Genomic DNA, 14,831 nt, shown 5'->3' on the forward strand with positions numbered 1-14,831 from the left:
AAAGAAAAAAATATATAGTTTATTACTTCAAGATAGATCCTTGCAATGTTTAAAAAAAAAAATAAGGCTATTTTAATATTTAATTGCATACCTTTCATTTTTAGGTATGATGCCCTGTGCATCCTCCTTCGACACAGCAAGAATGTACGCTGCTGGTTTGCACACAGCGCCCTATTTTCCTACCCAAACCGCTTCTCGGAGTACCTGCTCGAGTGCCCTAGTGCTGAGGTGCGGGGGGCCTTCTCCAAGCTCATTGTATTTATTGCACATTTCTCTCTGCAAGATGGACCTTACCCATCACCTGTTGCCTCACCCGGACCATCCAGTCAGGTAAGCTCATCAAATCCATAATGAATTGAACAGTGAAATTTTAAATGGAGATATACTAATGTATTTGGATGGATTTATCTTTAACTTGATTCTGAACTTTGTGCTAGGGCTGTGATAATCTGAGCCTAAGTGACCACTTGTTACGTGCTGTGCTCAACCTGTTACGGAGAGAGGTGTCGGAGCATGGCCGTCACCTGCAGCAGTACTTCAACCTCTTTGTCATGTACGCCAACCTAGGTAAGGAATTAAGACCTGTTCTGAAAAGATTTATGAGTAAAAATCCTGTAAGGGAACCCTTGTTAGCCAGACTGAATACCAAAGGTAAGGGGGCTGATGTCGTTGAAAAGGATTGTGTAGAATGGTATTGCTCATGTTTTTGAGTATAGGTCAGTACTTAACTTCTGATCTTTGGTGTAGGTTTGGCAGAGAAGACACAGCTATTGAAGCTTGGTGTGCCAGCCACCTTCATGCTGGTGGCTCTGGATGAGGGCCCAGGCCCACCCATTAAGTACCAATATGCTGAGCTGGGGAAGCTGTACACAGTGGTGTCGCAGCTGGTGCGTTGCTGCGATGTAACCTCCCGTATGCAGTCCTCAATAAATGGTGAGTTTCATACCAATTTTCTTCCCCTCCACAAATATTGTGTATTCTGTCCCAGTTTCTGTAGCTGGTGCCTGATGATGATTCACATCCTTGCTCAGTGTTGTGTGACTGACAAAGCAGCCATCTCCAGGTGGTTGAGCCTCGTTGGCTTTGCCTGGAGCTGAAGGCACATGTACAGCAGCTTGTTACCATTACCATGCTACGGCAGAACAAACTGTTCTGTTAAAAATCATAATTTTTGTGATCTTGTATAGGCAACCCTCCTCTTGCAAACCCATATGGTGATCCCAGCTTGACTCAGCCCATCATGCCTCTGCATCAGCTGGTGGCTGAGATCCTGTTTGTGCGTACCAGTTATGTGAAGAAGATCATTGAGGATTGCAGTAACTCTGAGGAGACCATCAAACTGTTGCGCTTCTGCTGCTGGGAGAACCCGCAATTCTCCTCCACTGTGCTCAGTGAACTGCTGTGGCAGGTAACTTTTGTTCATTGCTTTGTTAATGCTAGATTATAAACCACAACACTAGTCACGTTTACATGGACACTTTTTGTTTCAATCGGAATGAAATCAATCAGATTGATTAATCCGATCGCAGTGTTTACAAGAACGCTGAATAAAGTAATCGGGTTGATATGCGCGTTTACATGACAGAATCTTCTGACATGCGCACAGTGCACGAATACACGTTTCCCACCGTTCCAGCACGCAGATGCTAGCAGCCACGCTCTTGCCATTGCTTCTTTTTTTCGTTTTAAAAAGCAGACTTAACATTTGCCTATTTCAGCTGCTAATTAGAAGACGACGAGCGCGTGATGTTTTGTGCGGTGCTGCGTGTATTTATCAAGCAATTAAAATGCCCCTTCCCGAGCCCAGAACAAGGCGTCTGTGAATGAGGGTCTGAAGCAAGGACCGGTGGGACAATGTCGTCTTGCACCACTTCACAGACGAGGAGTGGAAGGAGAATTTTAGGATGACACGACAGTCATTTATGACACTATGCTCAATGGTGGAGGGGTACATGGCACCTGGTGAGGCTACGGTCAGAGCCCCAATACCGCTGACAGCCGTGCGTCATACGTCATTACGTGATTTGTATGTCATTGCACATGCGCAGAACTATCTGGTTTCATTTTCAACTCGATGAAGTGTTTCTATGTCCTCTCCATTGGATTAGAAAAGGTTTAAACCACCCCTTACAATCCGAATGAAATTTTAATCGGTTTTGGCCAATTCTTTCCGATTGACGTGTTTACATGTGACTTTTTAGATGTGATTGTGCTTCTAGTCCAATTACGATCGGATTATTAGTGTCCATGTAAACGTAGCTACTGTTGAATGCTTGATTCTGATTGATTTAGAAGGTATTTTTCTTTATCTGCACGGCATGGCCAGTAGTTTTGGGGACACAGTTTATATCAGTGCACTTGTTCAAATATTATCATTTCTGTAGTAACAGCTCATTCATAGAGAGTCTGGTGAGGAAACAACTTTTTGTAGCTGTTGTAAGTGATAACAGGACATTTTTTTTCATGAACATTCCACATTAACGTAGCTATAAAGGAATAAAAAGTACAAGTGTCATTGATTATTTTCCTTTACCAACATGTCCTTAAGTGTTTAATTCCCTAATAGTTCACAGTAGGCTTAGTAGGCTGCTTATTTGTTGAGCGTTAATGTAAATTTAAACTTTTTTTTTCTTTTCTTTTTTTTTTTTCTTTTTTTTCTTCTTTTTTTAAATAGGTTGCTTACTCCTACACGTATGAGCTAAGGCCTTACCTGGACTTGCTGCTACAGATCTTGCTTGTTGAAGACTCTTGGCAAACTCACAGGTCAGCTGATACTAGCAGATTGCAAACCAGCACTACTTGAATTACATTGTTACTCATTCTTCCTTTGTGATCCACCAGGATCCACAATGTACTCAAGGGAATCCCAGATGATCGTGATGGTCTGTTTGACACCATCCAGCGCTCTAAAAATCACTACCAGAAGAGAGCTTACCAGTGCATCAAGTGCATGGTGGCTCTGTTCAGCAATTGCTCAGTTGCCTATCAGATTCTTCAGGTACCCCAGATAACTTAGAGATAATATATGTGCAGGTTTATTTAGAATCACTGGTTAATAAAGGTATTAATGATTCCATACTCATTAACATATCCTTCTTCTGTATGTGTTTACAGAGTAATGGAGACCTGAAGAGAAAGTGGACATGGGCCGTAGAGTGGCTTGGTGATGAGCTAGAGCGCAGGCCATATACTGGCAATGCCCAGTACACGTATAATAACTGGTCACCCCCTGTTCAGAGCAATGAGACCTCCAATGGCTACTTCCTGGAGCGTTCCCACAGTGCCCGCATGACTTTAGCCAAGGCCTGTGAGCTGTGCCCGGAGGAGGTATGGAAAATGCACACTGCCCACGCAAATCTTTAAAACCGGTAGCATAAAATGTGTATTTCAAATGCTAACATGGTAACATTTTATCAGGAGATAAAATTGCTTGCTAGAGGCACATCATAATTTTGTAAACATGGCTTCCATTTGTAGTTTTTTAACTTGTTAATACCCATTTAGTTTAATTTGCACATAATTGTAAACTTGATTAAGTGTTACTTTCCCTTTTGGTACTGTAGACTTATTAAATGTTTTAATTAAATGTTTTAATGTTGGTTACTCAGTAACCCATTTTAAATCTATGTTAACGTATTTGGATACCAGATTATATAACAGAAATATGTATGTATTTAAGGCGAATTGGTCTCTGAATGCTAACTGGGATTTTAACAGAGTTTGTTTATTAAATTCTATTTGTCTTCAGTTGTGCTTTTAGCATGGTTTAGTGACCACAATATGCCAGTACTATATTGAACTATAGATAGGGCTTTGAGTTTTCGAAAAATTTAATTTATCTTATTTTGATTTTCCCAGACAGAATGTAAATGTATTATTGTGAGCATTTATAAAAAAAATGGATAAGCCTTTTTTATTCTTTTTAATTCATTTTCTGCTTAATTCTTTTTTTATTTGCTTAGCTAAATAACCGTGGCCTGTTTGGTTTAGCTTAAAATAATGGAAATTTGATAATGTTAAAGTATCGCTTGACACTTGTGTAGTATACCGAATACACTATTAACTGCCATTTCAAACTAGTGTCACTTAACGAAGCACGAGGTGGTGTCTGAAGAGGACGCAGGCCGGAAGCTGTCCTCGCCACAGCAGCTTTTGCCAGGGGAAGTGACAGGCCAGCAGCAGCACACTGTAAGATTCGTACGCCCCGGCCACACTGGTGCCATCTGCGTAACCCATTGGTGTTCACAGCGCATGGGGAAGCTAAATCCATTACCCACTCCCACAAACAAACAATCCCCACTGTGAATTAACTGTCTTTTGTCCAGATATCAATGTGTTTATGTATTCAGACTGTTTCTTCCCACATTGTCATGCACAACATGATCGAAAACTCTAAGCCTTGGCTATAGTGTTACAGTTGACCCTTTTGTATTAAGTGTGTTTGAGTGCCTTTTTTAAATACCTACATTCACCAAATGATTGGCTTAAAGGACACATAAAATATAGAAGTCTTAGTGTAACTGGGTGAAGAAACAATGTATTTTGTATTCATGAGAAGTGTAGGTTTTTCCTGTTTATATCAGTGTGTTATTTAATGCACAATTGTGTTTGTTGGCATGTTCCGCATAAGAACAGTAATTGTGCATGTTGTATAGTTGGTTGTCTTTTTGTCAGCCACCAGGTTCCTTTATATGTTGTCATCTTGATTATCTGTAAGGTTTTCCTTTAGTAGGCTAAAGCTAGTCTAAAATGTATCCCTTATGCACATTTAACACCACTGCTTAGCCAGCCTTCTTAGTCAAGGCTTTACTCAGGCTGGGTCACCAAGACAATGGATATAAAAAGTCTATACACCCCTGTCAAAAAGGCAGGTTTTTGTGATGAAACCAAGATAAATTGTCAGAACCTTTTCTACCTTTATTGTGAAATTTCAGCCTATAAAGTGAAAACAGTAAGAAGCATTTTGTGGGGGGGGGAAATGAAAAATTAAAAATGTACAGTAACCTGGTTGCATAAGTGTGCACACCCCTAAACTAATGCTTAGTTGAAGCACCTTTAGATTTTATCATGGCATTCAGTCTTTCTCGGTAAGGGTCACATCTTTCAGACACATTTTGCCATTCTTTGCAAAAGCATTCTAACTCTGTCAGATTAGCTTGGCATCTCCTGTGCACAGCCCTCTTCAGGTCACCCCATAGATTTTCAATTGGATTTAGATCTGGACTCTGGCTGGGCCATTCCAAAACCTTGATCTTGTTTTAGGGAAGCCATTCCTTTGTTGATTTGGATGTGTGCTTCAGGTTGTTGTCATGCTGAAAGGTGAAATTCCTCTTCATCTTATTGTTTTAGCAGAAGCCTTAAGGTTTCATGCCAAAATTGACTGGTATGTATGGCTATTCATGATTGCTTCCACCTTAATAAAAGCCCAGTTCTGGTGCGTATAGTGCGCCAAATATCTGTCTTGGTATTATGGCATTATTATACCTTTTGGAATTGGTCTCATCAGACCATAATACATTTTGTCACATGGTTTGGGGTGATTTAGTTGGGCTTGGATGTTTTTTGTGAGAAAGGGCTTCCATCTAGCCACCCTCCCCCATAGCCCAGATATGTGAAGAATATGAGAGATTGTCATCACATGCAGAGAGTAACTAGTACTTAGCAGATATTCCTGCAGCTCCTTTAATGTTGCTGTAGGTCTTTTGGCAGCCTCCCTGGTAAGTTTTTGTCTTGTCCTTTTGTAAATTTTGGCGGGACCCTGTTCCTGGTAGTCACTGTGGTGCTCCATTTTCTCCACTTGATGATGATGGCCTTCAAGGTGTTCATTGGTTTTTGTCTTGTCTTTGGAATTGTCTTGTCTTTGGAATTTTTTTTTGTACCTCTCTCCTCATCAGTACCTTTTGACAGTAAAATCCTGTACAGACACTGTCAGCTCTTTGCAGACCATAGCTTCAGCAGTCAGATGAAACCAAGATGATGTCAAGAAAATCCTACAGAAACAGCTGGTCTTTATTTGATGACAGCTGTCTGATAATTACTTTTAAACATGAGACTGAATGTGATTGCCGCATTCTGAACACAGCTATCCCCAATCCCCAATTATAAAAGGGTGTGCACACTTATGCAACAAGGTTATTGTAACTTTTTTATTTTTCTCTAAAATGTTTCTGATTGTTTTTCACTTATTTTTTTTATATGTTGTAATTTTACACTGAGGGTAGAAAAAGGTTGACGTGGTCTTGGTTTAAGTTGTTTCATCACAAAGTCTTGCCATTTTAATAGAGGTTTGTAGACTTTATATCCAATATATCACACACTTCTATTAATAAATGATTGTTTTTCGGCTTCATGTTTGAATGTTTGATTTATATGTGATCTTAAAGTTTAATGAGCGAATGGTGTTTTTTAGGAGCAGGATGAGCAAGAGGCCCCTGATGACCAGGACTCCTCTCCACCAGAAGACACGTCTCTGTATCCACACTCTCCAGGGACACAGTATCAACAGGTAATGGACAATCCCCATTTAAATGGGGGAAAACCAAATTGTCTTTTAAATAGTTCCACATTTAAGTGACACTAAAGATGGGCTTTGCCTGTTTCAGCAAAACAACCTTCCCCACGGTCAGCCATATACTGGCCCGGCAGCACAGCATATGAACAATCCTCAACGTCCAGGTCCACGAGCACAAGAGAACTGGGAGCCCCCAGAAGAGGTGCCACCTGCCCAGACGAAAGAGTAGCACCATGTTTTCATCCTGTCCTCCATCTGAGCGCAAGACGTTCGAGCAAAGAGCGAGGTCCCAGGCCCCACCATGCAGCGTCACTCCACAAACTGTGTCTCCAGAAAATTCTGCTCCCTGTCCTCCTCACCCTGGGGTGGAGTATCACTGTCTGCCCTGCAGTATTACAACCTGCCTGCAGTGGATGGTGTATGGTGGCGTAACAAGCCAGGCCTGATGCACTTGTCTCATGTGACAGTGGTGTACATATTCTAATAGTTTTGACTGTTCAAAACCATCAGCACCACATGCTGGTTGGAGACTTGCGGATTTACAAAACTTTAAAACCACAAAAATGCAAAAAAAAAAAAAAAAAAAAAAAAAAAGTAACAGAAAAAAAAGCCCTGTTTAATCACCTGTGCGCAGTTGTGCAGTTTGATCTGCCTTTTGGCCCTTTTGGTCATTCAGCTCTACATTATTTTATCCATGTCCACTCTTGGTTAATCTATCCCACCTCTGGAGCTGGAGATGGCTGGACTGTGGGCATGATGGAATGGTTGACTGATCCTGATGCTTGGTTGACATAAGTGGTGATACAACATTGTTCTGGAAACTTTCATTGCCTTTCCTGTTTTGGTATTAATTGAATCATTTGAAAGCTCTAGTTGATATGCTGTAACGTTTTAGCATGGCTTCACACCAAACTAGTGTAGCCAAAGGGAAGTTCTGTGATCCTAACCGCCATAGTTCCTAATTGACAGCTATTTTGACAAGCCGTTCCCCCTCCCCAAACCAAATCACTTCTACATTTTTTTTTTTTTAAATCAATGTAAGAAAAAAAGTGGCTTCTGAATTGCACATATGTATCCTCTGACTTAACATTTGGCACTCAGTTCGTGGTGGGAATAAATGTTTAGTTTGAATTATAGGAATTTTAGAAAGAAAAAATGTATATGCAACAGTTTGCTATGCCAGGATGCCTGGAGCATTAGTGGACTATACTCAGTTTGCTTGTTTGTCTCTCCATGGTTGAACCTTGTATTAGACAAACGGAGAAAAGAAAAAAAAAAAAAAGGATTAACATTGGCCACTAATGTCGACAGCCTTCAGGTGCTGTCTGTTCACTTGCTTATTCTACTTGAATACAGATTCTGCCTGGGGACTCTATTGGAGCAGAATGGACAGAAGCAGGGTTATACTATAAGAGAACTGCTGGTTAGTTACATGGCAACTTAAACTAGATAAGGTAATATTTAGGAATAAGGGTAAACACCAGTAAATATTGTATTTAATTGGTAACTTGAAAGCATTTTGGATTATCTAAAAATACCAAATACTCCTGCAAATGAAATTATTCTGCCCACCATATTATATTTAAATATTTTGCTGTTTTATTTTATAGAATTTATTTTGTTGTATTTCACTGAAACGGAAAAAATAGAATTTGATTTAAGAGGAACATTTTTGTCCTTGTGTTCTTTTTAAAAATACTGACTGTACAGAGTTCTTGCCCTTTTTTTTTTTTTTTGCTGACTTTTGTTTTGGCCATAGTGACATTGAATTCTGGAGCCACAGTCGCAATGTTAACTTTCACTTTGTGAGGTTTTTTTTTGTGCACAGAACTATTACAGACATTGCGCCCTTCAAGAATAAAGAAAAACTAAATCTTGAAAGTGTATTTGTTTACATTTCTACATAGACTGTAACCTTTCAATGTCCAGGTTAACATCTGCTGAACCTCTCTGTACAGGTGTAGGTATTAACCAGATTATCATGGACCATTACCATCTTCTGTCCTTACATCAGTCTTGGCTTTCTCACACCACCCAAGTGCAAAAACATCTTTTACCCCTTAGGCAAGTTCATCAGCTCACTTGACATGTACATCTAATGCATGCATCACTAATTAATATTAAACTATCCTGTCCATATTCCTCAATATTTCTGATGCTCTGAAACGCATACATGCTCAGTTATCCAGCTGAGAAAAAGGGGACATTAGACAAGCCTGACTTGGTTGGACACATTTTATTATGAAGATGTAGTTTAGTTTTCTTTCTCCTGGACGGTCTTTGTTCCACGCAGTCTGCCAGTACGGCGGGCAGCGATAAGACCGACCTTGCGTCCAGCGGGCGCGTCCCTCCTGATGGTCGAGGGTTTGCCAATGTGCTGATGGTTACCACCACCGAAGGGATGCTCAACAGGCTGAAAACACAATTCAGGCAGGTCAGAGTAGAAGCACACAAACTAGTAGATTCATTTCTAACCATTGTCAAAATTGTCATCTCAAAGTTACTAGCACCTTAAACACTCCATTCTTCTGGCAATACTGCCACACCATTAACAAAACTTAAAGAATCATGCAATACACAAAGTGGAATATTGCCACTACTTACGTTCATAGCCACACCACGGACACGAGGCCAGCAGTTCCTCTTAACCTTATATTTGTGGTAGGCACGGCCTGCCTTCAGGATGGGTTTGTCAATACGACCACCACCAGCAACAACACCTTTTAGAAAGTAAATAAATAAATCAACTCTTCGTATACAGAAGACTAGACAAGAGTCAAAGTTCTTGATTTTTTTTTTTTTTTTTTTTTTTTAAATGTACCATTTCAAAAACAAAAACATTAACACTAATCCAAGTTTGAGTGAAATCACAGCACAACTGAAGAGATGGGGGAAGTAGAAAAGCAATAAATTACACTGTAGTGGTGATTAAAATAATATAACATCCCACTACAGTCTTTCCTACAAGTTAAAACGTGATTTGGAGCTCATTATTCTGAGACAGAAAGGTGGTTCATGGGGTCTAATGATTCTTTGCACATTTATCACCATATGACAAACTTGCTCTGATACAGAAATATTTTAGCGACAACATTTTACAGTGCCCTCACATCATATAGTTCAGTGTACCTATAAGAAATCATTATGTGTACACTTTAACCTGTTTCCAAGCAAAATACTTTATGTCCATCCAAATATTTAAAGTTAACCTACTCAAGTTTCCACAGGAATCATACTCATTAAACTATAAATTTCATTTCAGTGTAAATGTTTTGCTGTCATTACTTTAGTTCTACGTACCAACAACAGCTCTGTTAGTGGAGGAAATGACCTTCTTGGCTCCAGAGGGGAGTTTGACTCTGGATTTCTTGGTCTCGGGGTTGTGGGAGATCACGGTGGCGTAGTTTCCGGATGCGCGAGCCAACTTTCCACGGTCTCCAGGCTTCTCCTCCAGACAGCAGATGATTGTACCCTCAGGCATGACACCAACAGGCAACACATTGCCAATGTTCAGCTGGGCTACAAATCAGAGAATTATAATGTGATTCCAGGCAACATCTGAACTCACACACGCACAAAGGTTTGCCGGCAAAGGTTAAAAACACCAACACAACACACCAGGCAACACAAGGCATACAGAAAAGCAGGGTTGCTGTGTGTTACCTTTCTTGCCACAGAAGATGAACTGGCCGGTGTGGATGCCCTCAGCTGCGATGAACAGCTCGGTCCTTTTCTTGAACCTGTACGGGTCGCGGAAAACCACCTTAGCGAGTGGAGCTCCACGGCCGGGGTCATGGATGATGTCCTGAAAAAGATGGAAGCATTTTTTAAGTCTGTTTTCTTTCACTAAAGCAGTTAACGATTTTCAGAATAAAAGCCTCACCTTCACAATTCCCTTGATGTAGCCATGGCGCTCTGCGAAGTCGATGTGTCGGAGTTTAGCAGCACCTTTCCTGTGCTTGATGTGAGCTTTGAACACGGAGCCCGCACCTTTTCTCTGCGCCCTGATCACACGGCCCATTGTGCCTCCTGCACATACAACACAACACAATCAACAGTCTGATTCTCTCTCTCTCTCACACACACACACACACACACACACAACACCTCAACAGAACACTGCAGGGTCAGAACTCGGACCCCTGTACACAACTCTGCCTACTTTAAACTTCTGTCTCACTCAACATACCACACTGAACTCATCTGTGTGTTAAGCAGAGTAGAAATGTATATTTACACGGCTGTGGGTTTTCAGGACTCAAGTTCAACATCCCGCACAAGCTCTTACACTCAACACATGCAGTGCTGCTCAGCAGGAAAATAAACCCTGTACTTAGCTAGCTAACTAACACTAAAGTACATTTAACTATATAATTTAATAACAAAAAACCAGCTCAGATTCAGTATCAGTCAGTCAAAACAAGCAAACAGGCACAGAGGAGGGAAAAGTTCCACCACCAGCAAGCTAGCTTAAGTAGTTAGCTCTGAGGCTAATCAGTGCAGGAGCCGGTCGTGGCACTAGCTAGCATTAGAGCTTCCTTTAGCAAAAACATGACTTCTGTTTTAACAGCTATAACATTATAAAAAGCCATTGTCTTATTTCTTACAACTATCACAAACATTAGCGCCGGTGGCTACCGGTGACTGACACTGACACACACACACGTAAGGCCTGAACATGACTGCAGTAAGACATGAACGTTTAACGCTCAATTTCACCTACAAAATCAGCACTGTTTAACCACAAAGCGGTATAAAAAGGGACCTAAGCATCATACCAATGTTTATTAGACGAATTTAAAAGTGGATGGTTAAAATTAAACAAAGATTTTATCAAGATTCAACGGAGAGAAACAAAGACAGCCATCATACCTAAACTCCGTTGAGGGAGAAAAAGGAAGTAAAAGGGCGAGAGAGCGATTTTCTTCCGGAGAAATAGAGAGCGCGCGCCGGCGCCCCCTAGCGGTGTGTATGAGCGGTGCCGAATCCCGGCCGCTGCCTTTTCAGTGTGTAGTGCACTTCATAGGTGTCTTGTAGCACACTTACACAAGCTGTGAGCATAACGTATTTATGGACAGGACAGGAGCTGAGTGTAAACACACCGGCTAGGAAAACAACATACTGGAGCACTAAACAGTATGCCAGAACTAGTCACGCGATGCATGACTGTCCTCATTAGTCACACTATTTAGTGCGCTAGTATGTGAGTTGGAATGGAACCGGTGAAACTGGACCAGCAGGCATCAGGTTATGGAGATTTGTGTTCTTCATGTTTATTGTTAGCTCTCAGCTCCTGGAACTCAATAAGTTTAACATATTCTTAAGTCAGGTTTGGTGAGACAGATCTCAGTTTTACCTGAGATCAGTACATATTAACAATAATAATCAAAATTGTATTTTGATGTTCATTATGAATACAATACAGTGTGTGTTTTGTGCTTTTATTTAACAGGGACAACAGCCAATTTATCATTTCCCCAGCATTAGGTACAAATTCATTTTCATCTGTCTAGGGATTTTTTCCCTTTCCAAATCAGCCAATACATTATTAGGTTTTTACAGAGTTAATCACACTGGGCCCATATTATTCTTGACGGACCCAGGCAGTAATTTAAAGAGACCTGGCCTGTATTAATATTTAATCTATGGATTATTGTCTAGTATTTTGTGGGAAAATTTTTGTGTGAACTGACTTTTGTGTAAGACTGAGATTTAGATCATCCAGGATTTTCACAAATGTTTTAAAAGAAGGTTAACTGCACTGTGTAAACCATAAATGTTTTTCTTTTTCTTTCCCCAAGTGAGTCAACAGAATGAACATTTTATTTTGGTGCAGTGGAGTCTGAAGTTTTTGATGATCTACGATGACATGATAACGTAAGAATGGGCTTCGAAATTGCTTTAATTTAGTCAAAGCAGAACATAAATGAAGATGAAAGCATGATTTAGATGAATGACAGTGATTTAGCAAGTACGTTTTTTGTTTCTTCAGGCTAACTCCTGGGTCTGTTTCCAGCTGACAAGAGCATGCAATGATTTAAGTTATACTGTAGAACATAAAACAGAAAATATAAGGGCTTGTACAAACACATGACTATGTGGCAGTTACCTCATGTAAAGGTCAGTGTTTAACTGTTTTTTCCTTGTCTCATACTGGATGTAGAACCATCTGTCGGGTTCGGGATGTAGAATGAAATCACTGCCTCTTGCAGTGTGTTCTGACTCAGGTCTATGGTATGACAAGCAAAAGGATGCATTTACCTCCACATCTGTTTCTGAATGTACAGACAGTGTCTTCATATTAGGACAGTATCTTCCCCCAACAGCAAAATGTGGAAACCTATTAATTATGAGATAAACGAGGGCTTGTATTTCTCATACAATGCTTGCTTTTAGTATCTTCCTCTGTGTTGGGCTCCATGCCTGTGATGATCATGACTGTGATGATTACAGCAAGATCAGAGAATTTCAAAAGTCTGGGTGGCAGTGAGTCCAGAGCCTACCTTGGAACACTGAGGCAGCCCTGGATGGGATGTCAGTCCAAAGCGCACCACGCACACACACACACTTTTGTTCACACCTAGAGGCAATGTATCTTAGCTAATCCACCTACTAGCATGTTTTTGGAAGGTGGGAGGAAACTCATGCAAACATGGAGAGAACACGCAGAGAACCTCTATGCAGACAATAACTTGAGCTTAGGATCAGACTGGAGCCTCTGGACCTACAAGGCTGTAACACTACCCACTGCACAACCATGCCACCTCCTCTTCTACCCTTTTCATTACCTTCAATTATTGCCCAGCTTCCTTATTACTTGTCTGAACTGATCAATAAATGTTTGAGATTTTCAAATTGCCTCACTGTTGGGTTATGTTCTTAAAAACACTTTGTTTACAGTTTGCTTCAGTAGCAGTAGTAATTCAGAAACTGTGTCCTTTCTACTAGCATGGTGGTCTACCGGTCTGACCTGTGTTTAGGCAGCGGGTAGCTGGTCAGGGAAAGCCGGACTGTTCAGCAGGGACCAAATACAGTATGTCTTAAGTGATCGACAATATTTGAGGGAATTTATTTTGGCTGAACTATTCCTTTAAGCTGAAAATAGTCTTCATCCCTGTTAAAGCAGCTACTTCAAACAGGCTTCTCTTAAAGAAACAGATCTTTACTAATCTAGGTTTCTAGCTTGTATAACCAGCCACCCACACACCACACACTAGAGGCACCCTATCTGTGCACAGGTGTATGTGATCTAGGCCATTCTGTACATTGATAAACTGGATTTAGAAAGATATAAAATAGATTTTAGGAAAATATAACTCTTATTCTTTAAAAGCATGGAGCTAATATACTGTAAAGGAAAGTGAGCATTATGGCACCATGCAAGTACTAATCTTATATTGGAATATTTCAAGGTTCAAGGTTCAAGGTTCTTTATTTGTGAATGCCACCATATGTGCATACATACAGAGGAATCGAAATACTGTTTCTCTTCTCTCTTATCAAGTGTTTACAGTCAATGCAGTCAGTGCAATATAGAACAGATTCTGTATGAAGGTAACAGCAGTGTACTTGTAATAAATAGATATACATAAACAGAGTGAAAAATATATTGTAAACATCTGAATGAATATACATCTGAGTAAATGTAAACAGTGAATTCTGTTAAATATACAAATATACTTCCAAAGGTGCAAATATACATGCAGATAAATGTAAACGTTCAATATACCTCTGAGTAAATGTACACAGTGAAGTCTGTTTATATACAATATACTCCCAAGGGTGCAAATATACAAGCAATATTTGCAATCAAAACGCAATTCGCTTTTGAATCTAATAAAGAAGAAGAAGGAGAGGAGGATAAGTGACGCATGTTGAGTAGTTCTGGGTATAGAGTCCTATTGTAAGATACAGTACAGAATAGCAGCAGTATGACAGCAGTGCAAAAAGACTGTAAAGTGTAAAAGTGCAAACATTGTCAGATTTAAATAGTTTGTACATGTAACGTTTTGAATAGGTGTTTGACGAATATAGTGCTTATTTCATGTTACTCAGCTTATTACTTTGACTAAAAGATGCATCTACTAAAGAAGAAAAAGCCAAACAGAGCCTGTATTCAGTTTAAATGCCCTCTTGATTAGCAACACAGTAAACGAAATAAAAACTGCTAGTGATAACTCACTAATGATTCGTTCCCTAATTCATTTAGTAAAATTAAGGTAAATTATGCTTTTTCACGTTTATAACAAATAAATGTTATGCAAATGCAATGCATAATAGAGATTAATCACGTACGTTGTTATTTTCTGTTATAAACATT

At 40.0% G+C, this 14,831-nt stretch overlaps 2 protein-coding genes and 1 long non-coding RNA gene across 13 annotated transcripts in view; 2 read left to right on the top strand and 1 right to left on the bottom strand.

Annotated features, from left to right (window-relative positions):
* usp9 (ubiquitin specific peptidase 9) overlaps positions 1–8,392 on the top strand; it is a 31,883-nt gene extending 23,491 nt beyond the window's left edge. For 7 of the 10 annotated variants that reach the window (XM_026947823.3, XM_026947843.3, XM_053234589.1 and 4 more), the window contains 10 exons: positions 105–330; positions 438–567; positions 748–933; positions 1,188–1,408; positions 2,675–2,763; positions 2,842–2,998; positions 3,115–3,327; positions 4,081–4,188; positions 6,410–6,505; positions 6,603–8,392. In XM_026947823.3, coding sequence (XP_026803624.1) covers positions 105–330; positions 438–567; positions 748–933; positions 1,188–1,408; positions 2,675–2,763; positions 2,842–2,998; positions 3,115–3,327; positions 4,081–4,188; positions 6,410–6,505; positions 6,603–6,740 — 1,564 coding nt within the window. In that variant the 3' untranslated portion in view covers positions 6,741–8,392. The remainder of the gene's footprint in view (positions 1–104; positions 331–437; positions 568–747; positions 934–1,187; positions 1,409–2,674; positions 2,764–2,841; positions 2,999–3,114; positions 3,328–4,080; positions 4,189–6,409; positions 6,506–6,602) is intronic. The other 3 variants (XM_026947864.3, XM_053234591.1, XM_026947874.3) reach the window with 1 other exon arrangement.
* Positions 8,393–8,732: 340 nt separating this feature from the next.
* rpl8 (ribosomal protein L8) lies at positions 8,733–11,536 on the bottom strand. Its single transcript, XM_026913021.3, has 6 exons — positions 11,384–11,536; positions 10,395–10,540; positions 10,175–10,316; positions 9,812–10,030; positions 9,116–9,231; positions 8,733–8,924 (listed from the first exon to the last, which is right to left on the bottom strand). Exons 2-6 carry the CDS (start codon positions 10,530–10,532, stop codon positions 8,766–8,768), a joined length of 774 nt encoding a protein of 257 aa, XP_026768822.1. The 5' UTR covers positions 10,533–10,540; positions 11,384–11,536; the 3' UTR covers positions 8,733–8,765.
* A 28-nt stretch (positions 11,537–11,564) lies between these two features.
* On the top strand, positions 11,565–14,513 carry LOC113526264 (uncharacterized). Of its 2 annotated transcripts, XR_003402751.3 has the most exons (4): positions 11,565–11,758; positions 11,964–11,998; positions 12,313–12,388; positions 12,504–14,513. It is a non-coding gene; the product is annotated as an uncharacterized LOC113526264 (long non-coding RNA). The 2 variants fall into 2 exon arrangements; XR_008301862.1 differs by having other exon boundaries at positions 11,565–11,998.
* Positions 14,514–14,831: the final 318 nt, after the last annotated feature.

Source organism: Pangasianodon hypophthalmus, chromosome 5 (genome assembly GCF_027358585.1).
Source record: "Pangasianodon hypophthalmus isolate fPanHyp1 chromosome 5, fPanHyp1.pri, whole genome shotgun sequence".
Taxonomy (NCBI): Eukaryota; Metazoa; Chordata; class Actinopteri; order Siluriformes; family Pangasiidae; genus Pangasianodon; species Pangasianodon hypophthalmus.

What these genes read in the sequence shown, in the direction of transcription:
- rpl8 (XM_026913021.3), bottom strand. Translation starts at nt 10,532, where the DNA reads ATGGGCCGTGTGATCAGGGCGCAGAGAAAAGGTGCGGGCTCCGTGTTC. An exon ending in CACTAACAGAGCTGTTGTTG is followed by an intron (nt 9,232 to 9,811) that starts GTACGTAGAACT and finishes ACTTTCTAAAAG; the next exon opens with GTGTTGTTGCTGGTGGTGGT. An exon ending in TCCGTGGTGTGGCTATGAAC is followed by an intron (nt 8,925 to 9,115) that starts GTAAGTAGTGGC and finishes TTGTGTTTTCAG; the next exon opens with CCTGTTGAGCATCCCTTCGG.